We start from the raw sequence: 22,316 nt of genomic DNA on the forward strand, positions 1-22,316 counted from the left end.
TGGTCCACCCCTTGCCTGCTCCGATTCCCTGTGGTGGGTGGGACGACAAAACTCTGCACATAAAGGTTTCAGCAAAAGGAAAAATCGTCAAGTACAAAACTAGGAGAAATGTGAATATATCTTAGTGGAAAAGAAAACCTGCAGCAATGTAACCACCCCCAAGGGAAGGAACCAGTAGCACTGTGGCACAGTGGTTAGCATTGTTGCCTCACTGCACCAGAGTTCAAATCCGACCTTGGGTCATTGTTCGTGTGGGGTTTGCATGTTCTCCCATGTCTGCGTGGGTTTCTTCCGGGTGCTCCGGTTTCCTCCCACAGTCCAAAGACCATGGAATCATAGAAATCATAGAAACCCGACAGTGCAGAAGGAGGCCATTCAGCCCATCAAGTCTGCACTGACCACAATCCCACCTAGGTCCCATCCCCATAGCCCCACATATTTACCCTGCTAATCCACCTGACACTAAGGTCAATTTATCATGGCCAATCAGTCTAACTCACACATCTGTGGACTTTGGGAGGAAACCAGGGTACCCAGAGGAAACCCACGCAGACACGGGGAGAACGTGCAAACTCCACACAGACAGCGACCTGAGGGCGGAATTGAACCTCGGTCCCTGGCGCTGTGTGGCAGCAGTGAGGGTTAGGCATGCAGGTTAGATGGATTGGCCATACTAAATTGCCCCTTGGTGTGAGGGGATTAGCAGGGTTATGGGAATAGAGCCCGTAACCCTGAGGTTATGGGAATAGAGCCTTGGTGGGATTGTGGTCGGTGCAGACTTGTTGGGTCAAATAGCCTCCTTCTGCATTGTAGGAATTCTATGCTTTGGTGCTGAGTGCAGATTAGATGTGTAGTTTAGGTGATTGGCCATGCTAAATTGCCCCTAGTGTCAGGGGGGATTAGCAGGGTAAATATGTGGGGGTTATGGGGATAGGGCCTAGGTGGGATTGTTATCAGTGCAGGCTCGATGGCCTTGTCCTGTACTGTAGGGATTCTACAATTAAAATTGCTACAGGCTGGATGTTTACACTCATTCAGATATCATCTACTTGATAATTATTTACATTGCATATGATTGATTTGCAGCTTTATCTCAGTCAGATGAAACAGAAACCGTGTAATAAATGTTCCCGAAATATGGTCAGGAATTCAGCCTCTGTTTTTTTTAAGTTGTCGATATTCACCCGAGTCCATTCTACTGCTAAAATTTCTGAGAATACCGGGAATTATAATTCTTGATTCCAGTGCAGGAACCTAAATCAAACAGTCTGGATTTGCAAGAAATACCTTGGTGGATTTAGGGATTCAAATGGCATCTGGAAGGATAAGAAAGGGATTCAGAATGAAAAGAAAAGACAAAGGTCTACCTCAAATCTCTTCAGCTGCGCCCTCTGGAACTCCAGCTTGTTCTCAAGATCACAGATGACAGCTTCCTGACGGCTTACGATTCCACGTTCCACCATCGAGTGTTCCATGTACGCAATCCTTTTCTGAGCCACCTGCAACTGTATATTTTAACAAAGATTAATTACGCATAGAGGGATTGAGTTTCACATTTCACAGATAATGGCAAAGGGGAAGATGTGACTCCTCATCACTTTGCAAGGAATGGACTATAACACATATCTGTAATTGTCAACTTTTCGCCAGAGGTTCACATACACCCTTTTTCCCTAATTAAGTTAGTTAATTTTACTTTGGAAAGGTAGCATCATTACCATGACAATGCATGCCACAAATGGATATTTTGATACGCCACTTTTGTGTATTTTTATCCCATATTGTGCATTCTTTTTACTTAAGTTCAATAAAGACATCTAAATACAAGCATATTGGCCACTTCCATAGAATCTCTACAGTGCAGAAGGAGGCTATTCGGCCCATCGAGTCTGTACCGACCACAATCCAATCCAAACTCTATCCCCATAACCCCATGCATTTACCCTGCCAGTCCCCTGACACTACGGTTAATTTAGCCAATCAACCTAACTCACACATCTTTGGAGTGTGGGAGGCAACTGGAGCACCCAAAGGAAACCTACCTGGATACGGGGAGAATGTGCAAACTCCTCACAGACAGTGACTCGAGGCTGGGATTGAACCTGGGACCTCGGCGCTGTGAGGCAGCAGCACTAAACACCATGCCACCATGCTGCCCCTCATGGATAATGATACATTTAAGAAGTACAACAGCCCCAAATTCAGTTCAACCCTAATTGGCTTCAGCCAATGTGAACCATCTACAAGATGCACTGCAGGGTCCTGAGGCAGCACCTTCCAAATCCATGATCGCTACAATCTGGAGGGACAGGGGCAACAGATACCTGGGACACTACCATCTGGATGTTCCCCTCCAAGCCACTCACCATCCTGATTGGAAACATATCACTGTTCCTTCACTGTCCTTGGGTCAAAATCCTGGAATTCCCTCCCTAACTCCATTGTAGGTGCACCTACACCTCAGGGAATGCAGTGTTTTGAGAAGGAAGCTCACCACCACCTTCTCAAGGGCAACTAGCGATGGGCAATAAATGCTGGCCTAGCCAATGGAAGCCCCCTTCCATTGAATGAATTTTAAAAAATAACAGGATCACAATCACAAATGGATGCTCAGTAGCAGTTACTTGTCTAATTTATTACTGAGTTAGGCAGAGTGGAAAATTTAGGTTATTTCAGTGTTACCCTGAATTCTATTGAGAGTCACAATCCGAGCAAAGAGCTGGGAGACCACTATCAAAAAACTCTAAAAAGTTACAATACAGAGTGCTGGAGCAAGTGATAGGACAATACGGTGGCACAATGGTTAGTGCTGCTGCCTTACAGCACCAGGGACCCGAGTTCGATTCCGGCCTCGGGTCACTGTCTGTGTTGGGTTTGCACATTCTCCCCATGTCCGCGTAGGTTCCTTCCGGATGCTCCAGTTTTCTCCCGCAGTCCAAAGATGAGTAGGTTAGGTGGATTGGCCAAGCTAAATTGCCCCTTAATGTCGTACCAAGAGATGTAGTCAGGGGGATGAGCGGGGTAAGTACATGGGGTTACAGGAAAGGGCCTGGCTGGGCTACCATGTTGGAGAGTCGGTACAAACTCTATGGATGGAACTTTCCTGTCCCGCCTGCCCCAGGAATCGTATTGGGTGAGGGGCAGACCAGGCAAAGGTCGTTGACCCTGGGTGGATTTTCCAGTCTTGGGGCGAGCACGGCTGTAACATCCCTACCAGATGGGCTGAATGGCCTCCTGTAGGGAACCTATGATTCTTCTATAAATCTAAATCTTCATTTCAGTCCTGCAGTGAGGGATTGGCAAGTGGTGTGAAGGCAGGGGTAGCCTTTCCTCGGCAATGTTACAAAGCAAGACAGAAAGAGAGGGAACGAGCCATTAAATTCACTCGCCAATAAACTTTCGGAGCATCAGGAATTACAACGGCAGCTCCAGAAACCAGAGAGGAAGCTATTTGCCAAGACCCACTGTTGCAAGGAAGGTAAACATTATTACAGTCACCACATTAGGGACTAATTGGCCGTGTGTTGAATCTACCTGGACTTCAGGCAGATGCAGTGTTCTACTGGAGGGTTTACCTCAGCTCAGAGACAAAATTAGCTGACATTTGTGCGTGAGTCAGAAGTGAATGATCAAGAGAATATTCTGCGAGAGGGAACAAAAATTATAATGAAGGCTTGGGAACTGGATTCCCTCAGAAGTAGAGGCTTAAAAGAAAGAGATCAATTGATGAGTGAGATTACGGGTTGGATTTTAATGAACATTCAACAATAACTATTTCCGTCTTCTTCAGATGGATCAAACATTTCAGCATCAAATATCCATGCTTTTACAGGGAATTTGTAAGGGCATTTCTTTGAGAATTGGTGTTTTTAAATGAAATGGTTGTTGACTTGGTCCATTTAAACTAATTCCTTTGCCCTTTTCAGTCTCTAACCGTGTGTCATTTAATGGCTCATTTAAAAAGGTTGAAGATGTGTCCCAATTTTACCAGTTAAAAAAAGCACCTCAACACTAATGCCGTCATGAACAGTGTCACGGGTTTTTGCCCTTAATGATGCATTAATCTTTGATCTTTGGAGGCGATAACTTCCTGCTAGAATACCAAAATAGTGTGCAGCGCACCGTAAGGTCTATCCATTACTGTAGCGCAAAGGTTACATGCAATTATTCAAAGGCAAACTAAGACAGAGCTGTTGTCAATTTGCAGTGCCAGGTACAGCAGGCAGAGCAGCTACTAAGTCTACGAATGCTCTTCGACTCAAAAAGAAATTCTCGGAACTGATCTAGGAATTAAATTCATTAACCTGGAACCAACCCTGACGTCACAGATGCTGGCATTAAACCTCCTACCTTTTCTTCAAAACTTTGTTTTTCCTTTGTAGCTTCTTCCAACTGACGTTGCAGCTCCTGTATCTGTGCAATGTCATTGGACGACTAGTGATGAAGAATGAAGGGAGTTAGAATTTGATAAATCAAACAAAAATGAATATCAAAGTCACTTTTAATATGTATGAAACTGCAAGGCCTCTCCTGTAGAAGATTTTGATCATTGGAAATATTTTCAGTGCGTGCAGTAAACTTGGGCAATATTCAGGCTTGGGCTGATATGAACATGAGTACATTAAGAACTAGGAGCAGGAGTAGTCCATTTGGCCCCTCCAACCTGCTCTGCCATTCCATAAGATCACAGCTGATCTTTTTGTGGACTCAACTCCACTTACCCGCCCGCTCATCACAACCCTTAATTCCTTTACTGTTCAAAAGTTTATCTATCCTTGCCTAAAAACATTCAGTGAGGTAGCCTCATCTGCTTCACTGAGCAGGGAATTCCACAGATTTACAACCCTTTGTGTGAAGAAGTTCCTCCTCAACTCAGTTCTAAATCTGCTCCCTCTTCTTTTGAGGCCATGCCTCCGTGTTCTAGTTTCACCTGCCAGTGGAAAGTGGCAAGTAACATGTGCACCACACAAATGTCAGGTAATGACCATCTCCAACAAAAGAGAATCTATCCATCCGACCTGATAGTCAACGTTACTTACCATCAGTAAATCCCTCACAATCAACATCCTGGGAGATACTCTTAACCAGAAACTGAACTGGATGGACTAGCTACATTAATATTGTGGCTACAAGAACAAGTCAAAGTCTGGGAATTCTGTGGCTAGTAACTCACTTCCTGGCTCCCCAAAGCCCATCCACCATCTACAAAGCACAAATCAGGAGTGTGATGGAATACTTTCCACTTGCCTGGATGAAGACACTCAATAAGCTGAACACCTCCAGGACAAAATATCCCATTCAACAAACACCCTACCCACCATCTTAAACATTGATTTCCTTGACCACCAGCGCACAGTAGCAGCAGCAAGCACCATCTACAAGATGCACTCAACAGTACTCCCAAACTCCTTCAATAGTACCTTCCAAACACACAACTGCAACCTCCAAGAAGTACAAGGAACCACCAACACAAGAAAAATTCCCTGCGCCATTCTGACTTGGAAATATACCCTGGCCCCTGGGTCAGAAATGTAGTCTTGCTCCCTAACAGCAGTGTGGATGTACCTACACCATATCATCTGCAATGGTTCATCACTGTCACAAGTGCAATTAGAGATGAACAATACACGTTGGCTTTGCCAGTGATGCTCACATTCCAAAAAGAAATACCAATATGTAAACAAGTAGTGAGGATTAGAAGGCCATAAAGGACTTATCTAAAGGATCTTACCTAGGGAAAGCAATGGCCTCGTGGTGTTATTGCTAGACTATTAATCCAGACACTCAGTTAGCATTTTGGGGACCCGGGTTCGAAACCAGCCATGGTAGAATTTGAATTCATTAAAAATAATCTGGAATTAAGAGTCTACTGATGACCATGAAACCATTGTTGATTGTCAGAAACCCCAAGGGATACTATGAAGCCAGACTAGGCTCCAAACAATTTTTTACTTTGGCATTAATGTGCGAATATGATGTATCACTCCAGGCTCAAATCTACTGACAAACTAAGAATCTTTTATCAAAACAAACTTTATTTAACAAGACAATTTAACTAAAACAAATGAATTAGCTTAACTTTTAGCAATTGAACAATACTTAAACACTTAAACATAACAAGATACAATTCTTAACTGCTCACCTATCGCTATAAATTCCAATTCAAGCAACATTCCTCTTATTGATTTAAACCCCCTCTTAAAAATTAATTAGCTAAACACAAACATACTTGCTGTGACTTAAGTTACCAGTCCTGGTGCTTTCAAAATGAGTCAGAGAGACATTGTTTTCTTCTGGTAGCCTAGGCAGCAACTGCTTCTATTTTAAAATGAAACTGAAACTCCTTCTTTCCAGCAAAGTTAGCTCCTCCCACTAACCACATGACTCTGTCTCTGTCAATCAAAACTCTGCTCTGAAACCCCAGGAGAAACCTCAGTAAACAGAAGTGTATTAGCTTTGCTTAAACAAACATTCCATGTCTAAAATTAGTATTTATCTTGTTCTCCCGGCTACTAATTTAAAGGTTTTCCTAGACAAATTAGCATCCTGCAAAACAGATCTGAATTCCAAATATACCCCCTACAAGAAATATGGTGTAAGTATATTTCTTAAAGGTACAGCGTCATCACAAAAGCTGCATTCATTTTTTTCCCTCTATGAAGCACGTTGGGTTTTTTAATATTAGAATCACTGCTTTGATACAAATCGTTGTAGTGTGAGATAATGGGCAGGATCTTCTGGTCCCACTGATGTTAATTGGGTTTTGCTTGCATCTTCCACCACCGGGTAATGCACCATGGGAGGGGGTGCCACCATCAGCGGAAGGGAAGAGCTGACCAGAGGGAAGCATCAGAAAACTTTGGCCTATATTAAAGAAGGAGGGTCACCACATTTTCAACAGCACTTCCTAAACCCACAAGCTTTACTACCTAGAAGTTCAACAGCAGCGAAGCACATGAGGACACCACCACTTCCAAGTTCTCTTCCATTTCACACACAGTCCAGACTCAGCCATATAAATACTGTCCCTCCACCATTCTGATTCATAAACCTGGATCTCCCTCCCTAACAGCACTGTGGATGTGCCTACACCACACAGAGTCCAGTGGGTCAAAAAGGCAGCTCACCGATATCTCCTCAAAGGTTATTAAGGTTGGAAAAGACATTGGCCTAGCCAACAACATGCAGAGCTCAAGAAGAGTTTGGAGGAAGGAACAGCCAGGAGAGACGTATGTGAAAATGAGGGCAGATTTTGGGGAGTGCCCGAAGGAATCCCCATGGTGGGATCAAAAGTTTTGGGGAGAAAGCAGGATTAAGCTATTCAGCTGGATGCTCAGCCATGATCATGATGAATGGTGGAACAGGCTCGAAGAGCAGGATGGCCTCCTCCTGCTCTTATCTTCTACATTGTGATTCGATGTTTTATCTCTGCTGATGCTTCCCTGCTTGTATTTTGGCTCAGACTTGTTTACCCAGAACAGCAGCTCCCGTAGCCAACAGCACAAGTGGGATTTCCAGCACTGTTAAACATCCCTCTACAATTACCCTCAAAACCAACTCAGAACCCCAAACACGAAAGATCCTGAAGGATCGCAGAAATAAAGTGTTCTTGGATAGTAAAAGCTCTAAACAGAAATATTACCATTTTTGCACCATCATCGTTAATGAACAGTATTTCAACCTCCCTCATCATCATGAGATAATTCACATACAATAACAGAGAAACAGAATGGTTGATTTTGTGAATGCTAAATCTAAACCACTGAAAAGTTTTTACTATCCCCTGTTGTTCAATAAAATAGATATAAAATTCACATTCTGATCAAATATCAAATCAAGAATTAATAGAATCATATAATGTGTACAGGTCAGAAGGAGGCCAGTTGGCCCATCATGTCTGCACCAACTCTCTGACAGCATCTTACCGAGGCCCATCTCCCCACCCTAACCCTGTAACCCCACACCTTGACCCCGCTAATCCCCCTAACGTACCATCTTGGGACACTGAGAGACAACTTAGCTTGGCCAGTCCACCTAACCTGCATATCTTTGGACTGTGAGAGGAAACCGGAGTACCCGGAGGAAACCCACGCAGACAATGTGCAAGCTCCACACAGACAGTCACCCCAGGTCAGAATTTTACCTGGGTCCCTGGTGCTCTGAGTGCTAACCACCGTGCTGCCCTAAATTGTGAATCATGTTTGTACAGTTTTGGTCTCCTTATTGAAGAAAGACTGTAAATGTGTTAGAAATAGTTCAGCAAGGGTTCACCTGACTGATGCTTGGAATGGGGAGAGAGTTATGAGAAAAGGTTGGGGCAATAAATCGAGGGCAACTCCATGTGGCTCAAAGTAACAAAGCATTCATTGCCAATGATAAAGAGGCATTTACAACAAAGGTCATGACAGAATAAACTATGCGATTGTACAACTCTCCTTCCTGTCTCCAACTGAGGATCTCTCTGTGTCTGCATGGGTTTCCTCCGGGTGCTCCAGTCTCCTCCCACAGTCTGAAAGATGTGTCGGTTTGGTGCATTGTCCGTGTTAAATTCTCCCTTAGTGTACCCGAACAGGCGCTGGAGCGTGGTGACTAAGGGATTTTCACAGTAACTTCATTGCATTGTTAATGTAAGTCTACTTGTGACTAATAAATAAACTTAAATTTTAAAAAAATGACTTTAAGACCTTTCTAGATTTTATATAATTAACATGAGTCAAAACTCCAAAGGAAACACATTCACCACTTGAATATTTATCAATGTTAAGGGTCACCCAGCACAGTTGGACAAAGAAATCCACTTACCTGAGCAATGAGATCCTTGTGTTTCTTCATAAGTCCATTCAGGTCCTCCTGATCTTCCTCAAGACGTTTCAACAGATCGGCCTTCTCATGCTCCAGTTGGTAAAGCTGCTCATCAGCCTGCCACCAAACAGATAGAAATCTCACTGAAGGACAGACTGACTCAACTTTAAAATCTCCCATTATCTCTGAATGCCTCTGCAGGCCTGGTTGAACCAGACACCATACGCACTGCATCCGGGACCTTTCCTCAAATCCATCTATTTGATCCGTTCCCCTTTTTGCCATTTCAGTTACACAGTTCGATTGGGAGCATCTGGAAAATGGGTGACTAACAATTCCTGCCTCTGACTGATCTACAAACAGCTGAGGTTCTGCCGCCTGGGACTGAGCCTTTGGAATGTTCCAACAACGGATGGAACCTTATGCTCTTGCTGGTGTGAAGATGTCATATGTTTTGGCAGATAGCAACGTACCCAAATCACGCCATCTTCTCACTTCCGGCTAAACTAAATTCCGCACAGGAAGGCCCATGGTTGCCCCTCCTGCCCCGCCAACAACTGAGGCCCTCAAGTGGCCAGTTAAGGATCTCCTGGCCTCATTCTGCTGCTGCTCGGATTAACCCAATTTTAGGTGGGGCCTATCACCCAGAAATGAAACTAAGCGCAAGACCCCACAAACTGTAAATCCAGGACAGTCTGAAGTGAAAGTAAAGGAAAAGCAAATGTGGTCAGGAGCTTTCTTGAGGGGAATCGAGGATTAATGAGTTGGGGGTCAGGATGGGGGGTCTGATGTTGACCCCCAAAGTTCAGAGTTTGGGGATGGGAGTTTCAAAGGTCAGGGGCTGGAAGAGGTCAGGATGGTGAAGGAGGTTAGGCACAGGGGGCGGGGGTGGGGGAATTCTCTAACTTTCTCTAATGTGTCATGAAAAGTGGCAGTAGGTAAAAAGATGCCAAGAAACAATATGAATGGAAATTGTTAAACAGATGGAATTTAAGCTGAGCTGAAGGGAATGGCATGACTTGGGCATGTGGGGAACGGAAATACACCCATGGGCAGCACAGTGGCACAGTGGTTAGCATTATTGCCTTACAGTGCTGGGGACCTGGGTTCAATTCTGGCCTCGGGTCACTTTCTGTGTGGAGTTTGCACATTCTCCCCATGTCTGCGTGGGTTTCCTCCGGGTGCTCCAGTTTCCTTCAAAGATGTGCAGGGTAGGTTGATTGGCCATGCTAAATTGACCCTTTGTGTCAGGGAGAGTTGCAAGGTAAATACATGGGGTTACAGAGATAGGATCTGGGTGGGATTGTTGTCAGTGCAGGTTAGGTGGGCTGAATGGCCTCTTTCTGTGCTGTAAGGATTCTATGAAAACTGTTACCAGAGGGGAAAAAAAACAGGTCTAGTAGCCCCCGGATTGTGAGTTAAACCCGTGGTACAGTCACAAGAATTATCTTGTCCTATGCTGCATCATTCTATCATCATCATATAATAGAATATCTACAGTACAGAAGGAGGTCATTCGGCCCATTAAGCCTGCACCAACAACAATCTCACCCTATCCCCGTAACGCCATTTATTTACCCTGCTATCCCCTCCGGAACTTGGATCAATTTAGCATGGCCAATCAACCTAACCCACACATCTTTGGGCTGTGGGAGGAAACCGGAGCACACGGAGGAAACCCACGCAGACACGGGGAGAACATGCAAACTCCACACAAACAGTGACCCAAACTGGGAATCGAAGCCAGGTCCCTGGCACTGTGAGGCAGCCACGCTAACCACTGCGCCACAAGGCAAGCTGAGTAAAAGCACCAAAAAACGGTGTTCACAGAAGACACGATTCCTTTTATTTCTAAATGATAAAGGATAATTCTTTTTGATGTTGTGATGAGAAGCTTAGTGAGGATAGATCGAGGTGCATGCATTTGATGTGCCAGCTTTAATGGTGAACGCTGCACAGACAAGCCGGGTGATACATCAGACAAACGCAAAACAGAAGCAGAAAGTAAAACAGAGCAAAACGGATCTGAGCGGAACATTTCAGATACTCTTATCTGTCTCTTTTCCCCGGGAATGACAATCCTTTGACTTCCTGAAGTATAGCCAGGGATAAGGATCAAAAAGACAGGAAGAGGTTGTCAAGTATGACTGAAGGGGCTTTCAATTCACCATTGCCAGAGTTAATGAGGCAGCTTTAACTCACATGGGGAATTAAGCATTGCTTTGATTTTTTTCGTTCATTTCCCACAATGCGCAGAACGGCAATGCCTGTTTCAAGATGAGGTTGTTTGAGTGCTAACTCTCTAATCCTCCGACATTGGGCATACTACCCAGCTAATAAATGTAACTATGCCAATCATACGATAGAAAGCCTTGGGTTAGACAGCTTATAATTTGCTCGTGATAATTACTTTGCTAAGAGCATCGGGGCATGCTGCTTTCATGGTCGTGAAACCCAATGAAAGGGTAAGTTTGAGGTTAAATAAGCAGCAGTTGGACAGAGAGGAGCATCATCTGCTGAGGAATCGCAAGTAACTACAGAAGGTTGTGAAAGAAGCCTAGTCCATCACGCAAAACAGCCTCCCATCCGTTGACTGCATCTATACTTCCTGCTGCCTCAGAAAAGCAGCCAGCGTAATCAAGGACCCCACCCAACCTGGACACTCTCTCTTCCATCTTCTTCTGTTGGGAAAAAGATACAAAAGTCTGAGGTCACGTACCGACCAACTCAAGAATAGCGTCTTCCCTGCTGCCATCGGACTTTTGAATGGGCCTATCATATATTAAGCTGATCTTTCTCTACGCCCTAGCTGTAACTGTAACATTACATTCTGCACCCTCTCTCTTCCTTCTCCCCTATGTACTCTATGAAAGATATGCTTTGTCTGTGTAGCGTGCAAGAAACAATATTTTCAGTGTATCCCAATACATGTGACAATAATACATCAAACCAAATGAAACAAGTCATTGGGCTGGAGGCAGAGTCAAGCAATACTTGTCCTTACCGTATTCTTGTCTCTCTGAATATTTTCGACCTGAACATGAAGGTTTTCCAACTCCTGCATCGTGGATTTGTAAATCTTCTCTGTCTCTGCACAATGAGCCTTGCTTTCTTCCAACTGTTGGAGGGAAGACAGAAAGAGTCTCGTTGAGTCACAACTGGACTACAAATGGACTTTTAACCACAAGAGATTCTTTACTGCCTCTTTTGATATTTAAATGGCACATCAGCGCACCAGCTTTATCCCTGGATGCAAGGATTCCCCACCTCCCATACTTCCGGCTGAACCATCTGGAAAAAACTCCGGAAAGAGAAATATCTGCATGCACATATAGAACAGAATGAGCCTGTTCATTGGGTAGACCGTTTACAATGGATTCAACCTCACATATTTAATAACCTGGAGGAAATTTCCACATAAATACTCCTTGTTATTCGAAAATCACCCAGAGAAACATTAGCACATCGCTCCATTGGAAATCTCTGCTGTTCGACCTTGGCCCTCTCTCCACATGGATCTGTTCCCAAAAAAGTACTAACACGGAAACTTTCATATCCCATTAAATGATTTCAGTCAATGCTCTGACCTCAAAATACATTCTCAACCAGAATTTTGGTTCCTAATGTAGGATTGTGGTCTAGCACATATAGGGGATTCCATACAGTTCTACCCACACAGTGATATAAAGGATCACATGATCCACACCTCATGTTGGACAAAGCCATGTGCGCAAGCGAGCATGGAGGCAGCTCTTAGTTTGAACCCTTGACATCGTTGATGCAGGTAATAAATATGGGCAGTTAACTTACTTAAGATTACAGAGATTTCATTAAGAACTACCAAACAGTATCTGACAGCCTACAACACCTTATTAAAGAATTTATTCATCTGAGACTCGAAGGCTTTGCCGACAGTTTGTTTCACATGTCAACTTTTGTCCTGTGGGGAAAAATGCCTGTTCTAACCACAAGACTCGCCTCAGGCCAATTAATCTTAAACCTATGACTTTGATTTCTGGGCTCACATCCTAACTCGAGAAGCTAAACTATCGCTATGAGATTGGAAAGCTAGGAGAGGAAAGCTGCCTTGGTCCACAGCATATGTTAATAAACCCAAATCCTGGTGCTTATGTGGTAAAAGTAATTCCCACCTTGATTACCCCTATTTATGTCAGAATATTTTTCAGAATTCTCATTGGCACCCTTATAGCTGACAGTCCAGAAAGAATGGGGTGGGCTTTGACAGTGAACTGTCACTGCTAGCCATCATTAGAACTTTGAAACTGACTGCAGCTGAGGAAATCAAAACCAGAACAGAAAATGCTGGAAGGTCTCAGCAGGTCCGGCAGCATTTGTGGAGACAGAATCGAGCCAACATTCCGAGTCTGGTCCACACTCGGAATGTTGGCTCCATTCTCTCCCCACAGATGCTGCCAGCCCTGCTGGGATTTTCCAGCCGTTTTCTGTTTTTGTTTCAGATTCCAGCATCTGCAGTATTTTGCTTTTATGCAACCTCAGGATGTTGGGCCTGTGCAGCTCAGCAGGGAAGTGCTGTAGTTGTATTCAGTCACTCAGGGCTCTGACACAGGTTGCATTGTGTATCCCCCTCCCTCTCAGCGAGAAATACACCTTCCCTGCAATCATGGCGCATTTGGAAAACTTTCAAAAAAAATTACAACTTGTTCAGTCTGGTTATCTGGGTTTTTAACAGCAAAATAGCATTATTACAATTTGAAGAATGACAGAACTGGCCTTGATAAGAATTTTATAGTTGTGAAACAAAGAAATGTAGAAGATAGGAGCAGGAGGAGGCCATTTGGCCCATCGAGCCTGCTCCACCGCCATTCATCACAATCATGACTGATCGTCCAACTCAGTAGCCTCATCCTGCTTTCTCCCCATAACCTTTGATCCCATTCGCCCCAATTGCTATCTAGCCGTGTCTTGAATATATTCAATGTCTTGACAATGTTGAAGTGTTGTTGTCTAATTAATTTATATATTTTAAAAGTTAAACTTCTAAATTAATAATTAAAAAAAACTTATTTTAAAATACTTTAACTTCTACTTTTGAGCCACGTTATATATCCAAATCTTTTATTTGCTTCACGCAAAAATGTTTAAAGGTGATTTTATTTTTGTGTTTTTCCTTTCCTGTTTGGCTGTCTGTGAAAATCCTTTAAGGTGATTGGCTGCTGGGAGAGCTCGGTGAATCACTGCAGCTCCAGATTGGGAAGCGCCAGTATGGAATGCTGCCAACAATAGCAGTGTCATTGCAGGAGGATCGAGTTCATGTTCTCACAGCAGAGATCATAAGATCCCCCAGTGGGACTTATGTGTAGGTTAGAGGCAATTGTACCCACCCCCCTGCCTTCACTGCCGATCACTATCTCTGAGCCATGAGGTTTTAACTAGACTAAGAGAAAAGTGCATTGAAAATGGAAGCTCTGGAACAGATATTGTTATAGAGGTCCAAACTTTCCATTTCAGTCAGCACAGACAGGGAGGATACGACTGGAGACTCCTCATGACATTAGTGCCAACCTTTTAAACATGCACTCAACAACTTTGACACAATCCAGGACAAAGCAACTTTCCTGATTGGTACCCCATCCACCACCTCCAACATTCACTCCCTTCACCACTGAATCACAGTAGCAACCATGTGTACCATCCACAAGATGCACTACAAGTAATTCACAGAGGCTCCTCCGACAGCACCTTCCAAACCCATGACCTCTCCCACCTGGAAGGTACAAGGGCAGCAGATGCATGGCAAAAGCTCCACCAGCAAGTTGTCCTCCCAACCACACGCCATCCTGACTTGGAGATATATCACCATTCCTTCACTGTCACTGGGTCAAAATCCTGCGTCTCCCTTGTGTATCTGTACCACAGTTCAAGAAGGTGTCTCACTATGACCATCTCAAGGGCAACTAGGGATGGGCAATAAATTATGGCCTATCTGGTATGCTTACACCTTGTGGAAGAATATTCTTTCAAAAGTCAGGACCCAAAAGAACAACTAAATACTTTCTGAATGATGACAATGGAAATCCAAAGGGACTTGGTAGGGGACTGGGGGGATGGAAAGGTCCATATACAACAGTATATGTTATACTGTTACTAAAATGTTATAAATTGGTAAACAAAATAATCATAAAAGCTAATGCACCACAGGCCATGTATAAACGACTGAGGTGAGGATAAATTTCTTAACCCAGAGGGTAGTGAATGTATGGAATTTAACACCACAGAAAGTAGTTGAGGCCAAAATATAGTCTGATTTCAAGAAGAGATTCGATCTAGCTCTTGGGGCTAAAGGGATCAAGGGATGGCTGGGCGAATGGGCCAGGAAATGGCAAATGGAATTTAATGTTGGCAAGTGCGAGGTGGTCCACTTTGGTAGGAATAATGGTAGGAAGGATTATTACTTACGTGGCGAAAAACTGCAGCAGGCGATGGTGCAGAGGGACCTCGGGGTCCTTGTGCATGAGTCGCAAAAACCCAGCTTGCAGGTGCAGCAGGTGGTCAGGAAGGCGAATGGGATGCTGGCCTTCATAGCAAGGGGGATTGAATATAAAAGTAGGGAGGTCTTGCTGCGGCTGTATAGGGCATTGGTGAGGCCGCAGCTGGAGTACTGTGTGCAGTTTTGGGCACCGTACTTACGCAAGGATATTTTGGCCTTGGAGGGAGTGCAGAGGAGGTTTACTAGGCTGATGCTGGAGTTGAGGGGGTTGAGCTATGAGGAGAGGCTGAATAAACTAGGCTTGTACTTGTTAGAGTTTAGAAAAATGAGGGGAGATCTCATTGAGACATATAAGATGATGAATGGGATGGATAGGATAGAGGTGGAGAGACTCTTCCCGCTCAGAAAGGACAGTAGGACTAGGGGGCACAGCCTCAAGATAAAGGGGGGGGCGGTTTAGAACGGAGTTGAGGAAGAACTTCTTCACTCAAAGGGTGGTGAATCTCTGGAATTCTCTGCCCGTTGAAGTGGTGGAGGCTACCTCGCTAAATATTTTTAAGACACGGGTTGATGGGTTTTTGATAAGAGAGGGGATTAAGGGTTATGGGGAGAGGGCGGGAATGTGGAACTGAGCCACGACAGATCAGCCATGATCTTATTGAATGGCGGGGCAGGCTCGAAGGGCTAGATGGCCTACTCCTGCTCCTATTTCTTATGTTCTTATATGGGTTTTTAAAATGTATTTATTAATGTCACAAGTAGGCTTACATTATCACTGCAATGAAGTTGCTACAAAAATCCCCAAGTCGTCACACTCTGGTGCCTGTTCGGGAGAGAGAATTTAGCACGGCCAATGCACCTAATCAGCACTTCATTCGGACTGTGGGAAGAAGCTAGAGCACCCGGAGGAAGCCCACACAGACACAGGGAGAACTCCGCAGAAACAGTGACCCTAACCAGGAATCGAACCCGGGACACTGGTGCTGTGAGGCAGCAGTGCTAACTGGTATGAAAGGTATTAAGGGGGATGGGGCAAAGTCCGTATCTGGAGTGAGCTCGTTGATCAATCTGATTGAATGACAAGACGGACTCAAGGGCTAAATGGCCCACTCCTGTTCCTGTGGGTAGAGAGAAACTGAGAAGGAAACATTGTTATTAATACCAAAATACCACTAAGGGCAAATTATTGGAACTTGGAATTACAAAACAGATCAGGCAGCCTGCCAAAGAGAAAGACAGCTTCATATTTCCAATGGGATCCTTTGTCATAAGTTCGAGTGTAAAGCAAGTCACTGGACTTCAATTAATTGCATCAAGCACTTAACGAGATTAGGGGCAGGTGCATTATGAACGCAAGCATTTTCGTTCTGTTAACTAGCCAGACAAAATGAAGGACCCCATCAAAGAACAATCTTTCACTTTCAATTGCAGTTTGACCTGCAGTGCATTTCCAACATTTTATTTAAATTTCTAACAATGGTCATTTTCTCTCTCAAATTAGGTTTGAATTAATTAGGAAGACATGAGTGGGCTAGTTCATTGTGATTCATTTTGATCTTTTTCTACATAACAAAAAAACATAACGCTGTATGTAATTTAACTCAAGATTATTCTTGTAATTTTTAAAATTGATACCAGGAACACCACCTGGAAAAAAATACTAGCCATCCTCCATGAATAAAGGGGGTGCAGAGGCACAGTGGTATTATCACTACACTGCTATCCAGAGATCCTAGGTAATGTTCTGGGGATCAGGATTTAAACCTCAGCATGATGAATTGTGAAATTTGAATTCAAATTAAAAATAGATCTGGAAGTAGATATCCACTGATAATCATTCCTTTTAGGGAGATCTGCTGTCTTTACCTGGACTGACCTACAGCAATGCGGTTGACTCTTAAATGCCCTCTGAAATGGCCGAGCAAAGCCTTTCCATTCAAGGGCAATTTGGGATGGGCAATAATTGTGACCCAGCCATTAACTCCCACAGAGCGTAAATAAATAGATTCCAAACCACCACACGGAATTCTGCCTGCAATACCATGGCCGGAATTTCCGTGATCCTGATTTTTCAGTTCTGGCGTGATTTTACCGGCTCACTCCACCTATCGATGGGTGGCATAAGCCAGTAAAATCCTGGCCATAGAATCATAGGGTGGGATTTTACGGCCACGCTCGTTCCAAAAGAGTAAAATCCCGACCGAGGTCAATGGACCTTTCCGTTGTCCGCCCCTCACCCGTTCCGAACCCCGTGGCGGGCTGGGCAGTAAAATTCCAGCCGTAAAGTCACACAGCAATACAGCATGGAAACAGCTCGTTCGGCCCATTAAGTCCACGTCGACTATGGTGCCCTCCCATCTCGTCCCAATTGCCCGCGTTTGGCCCATATCCCTCTATTCCTTTTCCAACCATGTATTTATCCAAATGTTTTTTAAATGTTGCTATTGTCCCTGCCTCAATCACTTTCTCCAGCAGCTCATTCCATATACACACCACCCTCTGTGTGAGGAAGTTGCCCCTTGGATCACTTTTAAATCTTTCCTCTCTCACCTTAAACCTATGAATTCTAGTTTTCAATTCCCCTTCCCTGGGAAAAATACTACGTGTGTTCATCCTATCCATGTCCTCATCGTTTTATAGACCTCAGTAAGTTCACCCCTTCATTCTCCTACTTTCTAATCTTACATGTTTGGGAATCTGCTCAAACTCTCCCACAAGCTCAGCAAAAGCTTATTATCCCCTGTGCAGCAACTTGGTATATTTTCTGTCACTTTACAAAGATCAAAGAACAATACAGCACAGGAACAGGTCTTTCGGCCCACCAAGCCTCTGCCAATATTCAGTTTCTATCCTTCTACCTGCCTCCCGTTCATGTGTTCATCAAGACACGTCTTAAGTATTGCTAATATGCCTGCTTCCACCACTTCCACTGGCAGTGCATTCCAAGCACCAACAATCCTCTGTGTGAAAAACTTTCCCTGCACGTCTCCCTAAACTGACCATCTCTTATAAATCTATGCCCTCTTGCAGCATACATGGGTGTTAGTCATTGTTGGCACTTTGTATCAATGACCAGCACTGTGCTGCTGTCCCTTTATGACCACGCCTACCCTTCCAAATTCACAGATGATCAGTGAACTCAGTAAGCCACTTTCTCCAAAGCAGCACATTTTAAAAAATAAAATCCAGAAGCTGGAAACAGATGTTTTATTCAACTATACAATTAAGCACAGCTTTGTTACAGATTGTTAAATTAAAGGGCAGCATGGTGGCACAGTGGTTGGCACTGCTACCTCACAGCGCCAGGGGCTCAGGTTCAATTCCTGGCTTGGGTCGCTTTCTGTGCAGAGTCTGCATGTTATCAGTGTGAGTTTCCTCCGGATGCTCTGGTTTCCTCCCATAGTCAGAAAGATGTGCTGGTTCAGGTGCATTGGCCATGTTAAATTCTCCCTCAGTGAAGCTGAACAGGCATCGGAGTGTGGCAACTAGAGGATCTTCCCAATAACTTCATTGCAGTGGTAACGTAAGCCTACTTGTGACAATAGTAAATAAATTTTAGCTTAAGAATTTCTAAGATAAATAGATTTTACCAAACGGTGCTAAACTCTGCGAACAAAGTAAGCAATATTTCTTTAAAAGAAACAGGTGAATATTAACTTGTCAAAGATGTTCCAAGAGTGTCATTAGAATACCTGTCTGATTTAAAGGTAAGCAGCATGGTGTATCACTTCTTAATCAATAGAAATTGGTTAGGAGTGGTATTCTTTGATGAACGCAAAAAGTTTGATTGTCACTCCTATCAACCACAAAAAATTTAAGATGGCACTGTTAAATCAATGGAACATCACTCTCTCGTTAATGGGAAATGGTTTAACATCACTCTCTAATTAATGAGTTGAATGTCATTCACTGGTTAATGGAATACATTTTAATGTCAGGCTGTAGTTCACGAGACATGGTTCAATGTCAAGCTGCAGTGAACAGGAAAAAAATTGAGTCTCACTCTCTTATCGATGGGAAGTAATTTAATGTAACTCACTAATTAATGAGATGCAGTTTAGTACAAAAAGAATCAGTCACTGCAGGAAGCATGAGAAACATGCAGGTCTGCAGGTGAGAGTGAAACTACCCATCCCAGGGCCCCCCTCCCCAGCTTACTCCGAACAAACATCCAATCTCTGGAAAACAAGCTAGACAAACTTAAAGCCAGACTTGCTTTTTAAAGGCAACTGAGTGACTGCCATGTCCTCAGTTTCACGGAGACGTGGCTCACTCCTGTTTCACCAGGCTGTGCCTACAACAGAGGGCTTCTCAATCCACCAAATGCACCGTCCAGCACCTGAACACCGATGGCTCACAATGTTGTGTTCTCAGTGCTTCACTATATCCCTACACACCTATGACTATGTGGCAAAATTCCCCTCCACCTCAATTTTCAAGTTTGCTGGTGATACCACTGGAGTGGGTCGGACCTCAAATAATGATGAGATGGAGCACAGGAAAGACTTAGAAAATACGGTGAACTGGTGCGATGACAATAATCTCTCCCTCAATGTCAGTAAAATGAAGGAGATAGTCAGGAAGTGTAGTATCCCTCTCTACATCAACAGGGACAAAGTGAAAATGGTCGCGAGCTTCAGGTTTCTAGATGCCCAGTTCACCCACAATCTGTTCTTGTCCCTCCATACCGACACTATAGTTAGAAAGCCCACCAATACCTCTAGTTTCTCAGGGGGCTAAGGAAATTTGGCATGTTGTCTATGACTCTCACCAACATTTACAGATGCACCACAGAAAGCAATGTTTCTGGTTGTATCACAGCTTGGTATGGCTCCTGCTCTGTCTAAGACCATAAAAGTACAAAAGGTTGTGAATGAAGCCCAGCCCATTACGCAAACCATCCTCCCATCCATTGTCTCTGTCTACACTTTCCACTGCCTCGCAAAAGCAGACAGCATAATTAAGGACCTCATGCACTTCCACCTTCTTCCGTCAGGAAAAAGACACAAGAGCCTGAGAGCACTTATCAACCAACTTAAGAACAGCTTCTTCCTGCTTTCATCAGACTTTTGAATGGACCTGCCTCGTATTAAGTTGATCCTTCACTACACCTGAGCTATAACTGTAACACTATATTCAGTACCCTCTTCTTTCCTTCTCTATGTAGGAGATGCTTTGTCTGTATAGCACGCAAGAAACAATACTTTTCACCAATACGTGTGACAATAAATCAAATCAAATAAAAATTTTCTCGTGAGTTTAATGTCATTCACTAATTAACAGGAAGCAGTTTAAAATACCACTCTACTTCGTGGCACGCAGTTTGGGACACCAATCTCTAACAGAAAATAATGGAAAATGGACATACTTTTCCAATAACAGGATTGAAAACTCAGCAATCAGGGCTTGTTATGGTAACAACAGGCACACAGCAGCCGAGTAAATGTGAATCCACATTTCTACTTTCTGCTAAAGACCATCTCACATCTAGTGTCTTCACAGAGGGAACAATAAAACTGGAATTCCTGGGACAAGAGGGAGAGGGAAGAAAGCAATAATATTTAGATGAGAAATAGGGGATGGGAGTGGAGGGTGGGAAAAAAATCTAGAACATTCAATCACTCTGCAACTCTACAAGGTCCCAACATCCTCAATTATTTGGAACAAGAACCACAGAACCATGGAAAAGTTACAGCACATTCTGCCCATTTTGTCCATGCCAATCCAATAATACCCAGGCACCCTTTCAGGTCTCACTTTCCTGCACCCAGCCCATAGCCCTGTAGCTTACAGCACTTAAGATGAAGATCCAGATACTCTTTAAAAGAGTTTAGGGTCTCTGCCTCCACCATCAAATCGGGGCAGCGAATTCCAGACACCTACCACCCTCTCTGTAAAAAAGGGTCTTTCCTTATGTCCCCTTGTGTCCAGGACATTGCATATACTACAGAGTTCACAAAACTGCTTTCAAAAAATGAGCAAAGCCTGTGGAGCTTCCTGAATCGTGATTCAGTGTGATATGTTTCTACTCCATAACACAAAAAGCAAATAAAATCTACAACACTATGTCATTTAACCCAACATACATTCTGCCATTCACCTGTTGAATTGATACCAGGAGTACCAGACATAGAAAATACATCTTCGTAAGTTAGAAAATTCCGCATAATTGAGAATTCGAACAAAACCATTCTCTTTCACAATCTCATCGCACTGTAGCGCAGTTCATTTTGGCGGCACGGTGGCACAGTGGTTAGCATTGCTGCCTCACAATGCCAGGGACCCGGGTTCGATTCCGGCCTCGGGTCATTGCCTGTGCGGAGTCTGCACATTCTCCCCGTGTCTGTGTGGGTTTGCTCCGGGTGCTCCAGTTTCCTCCCACAGCCTGAAAGACGTGCTGGTGAGTTGCACTGGCCATGCTAAACTCTCCCTCAGTGTATCCGAACAGGTATCGGAGTGTGGATTTTCACAGTAATTTCATTGCCATGTTAATGCAAGCCAACTTGTAACTAATAAATAAACTTTAAACCTCACCCCAGCAATAATGCAAACCTCCAAAATGGGAATGCAATTATCAGCCTGCAGTTATAACACCAGCAGGAATCACAGAATCCCTACAGTGCAGAAGAAGGCCTTTTGGCCCTTCAAGACTGCACTGACAACATTCCCGCCCAGGCCCTATTCCCGTAATCCTACACATTTACCCTGCTAATCCCCCGGCACCAAGGGGCAATTTAGCATGGCACATCTTTGGAGTGTGAGAGGAAACCCATGGGTGGAACGCGCAAACGCCACACGGACAGTCATCTGAGGATGGAATTGAACCTGGGTCCCTGGCCCCGTGGGGTAGCAGTGCTAATCACTGTGCCGCTCCCTAGCAAGATACCTTGCAATGGTTTCAGTTGCAGATGAGGAAGCGCTCAAACTTCAGATTAGGACATTATCTCAATCCTATGAATAAATTGTTGCTTTTTAATCATCATCAGACGCCCCCAAATAATCCATCCAAATCTCTTGATTTTACCGTTGCTTTGTATTACACTGA

General features: G+C 44.0%; 1 protein-coding gene across 3 annotated transcripts in view; it reads right to left on the reverse strand.

Moving 5' to 3' along the window:
• Positions 1 to 22,316, reverse strand: part of LOC145355752 (unconventional myosin-XVIIIb-like) — a 344,749-nt gene that overhangs the window by 69,234 nt on the left and 253,199 nt on the right. For all 3 annotated transcript variants that reach the window (XM_080208083.1, XM_080208085.1, XM_080208084.1), the window contains 4 exons: positions 11,807 to 11,920; positions 8,803 to 8,919; positions 4,351 to 4,434; positions 1,368 to 1,505 (listed from right to left, as the gene is read on the reverse strand). In XM_080208083.1, the coding sequence (XP_080064209.1) occupies positions 1,368 to 1,505; positions 4,351 to 4,434; positions 8,803 to 8,919; positions 11,807 to 11,920 (453 nt within the window). The remainder of the gene's footprint in view (positions 1 to 1,367; positions 1,506 to 4,350; positions 4,435 to 8,802; positions 8,920 to 11,806; positions 11,921 to 22,316) is intronic.

The sequence above is a fragment of the Carcharhinus amblyrhynchos genome, chromosome 20 (assembly GCF_965287045.1).
Source record: "Carcharhinus amblyrhynchos chromosome 20, sCarAmb.v2.hapA, whole genome shotgun sequence".
NCBI classification, from domain to species: Eukaryota; Metazoa; Chordata; class Chondrichthyes; order Carcharhiniformes; family Carcharhinidae; genus Carcharhinus; species Carcharhinus amblyrhynchos.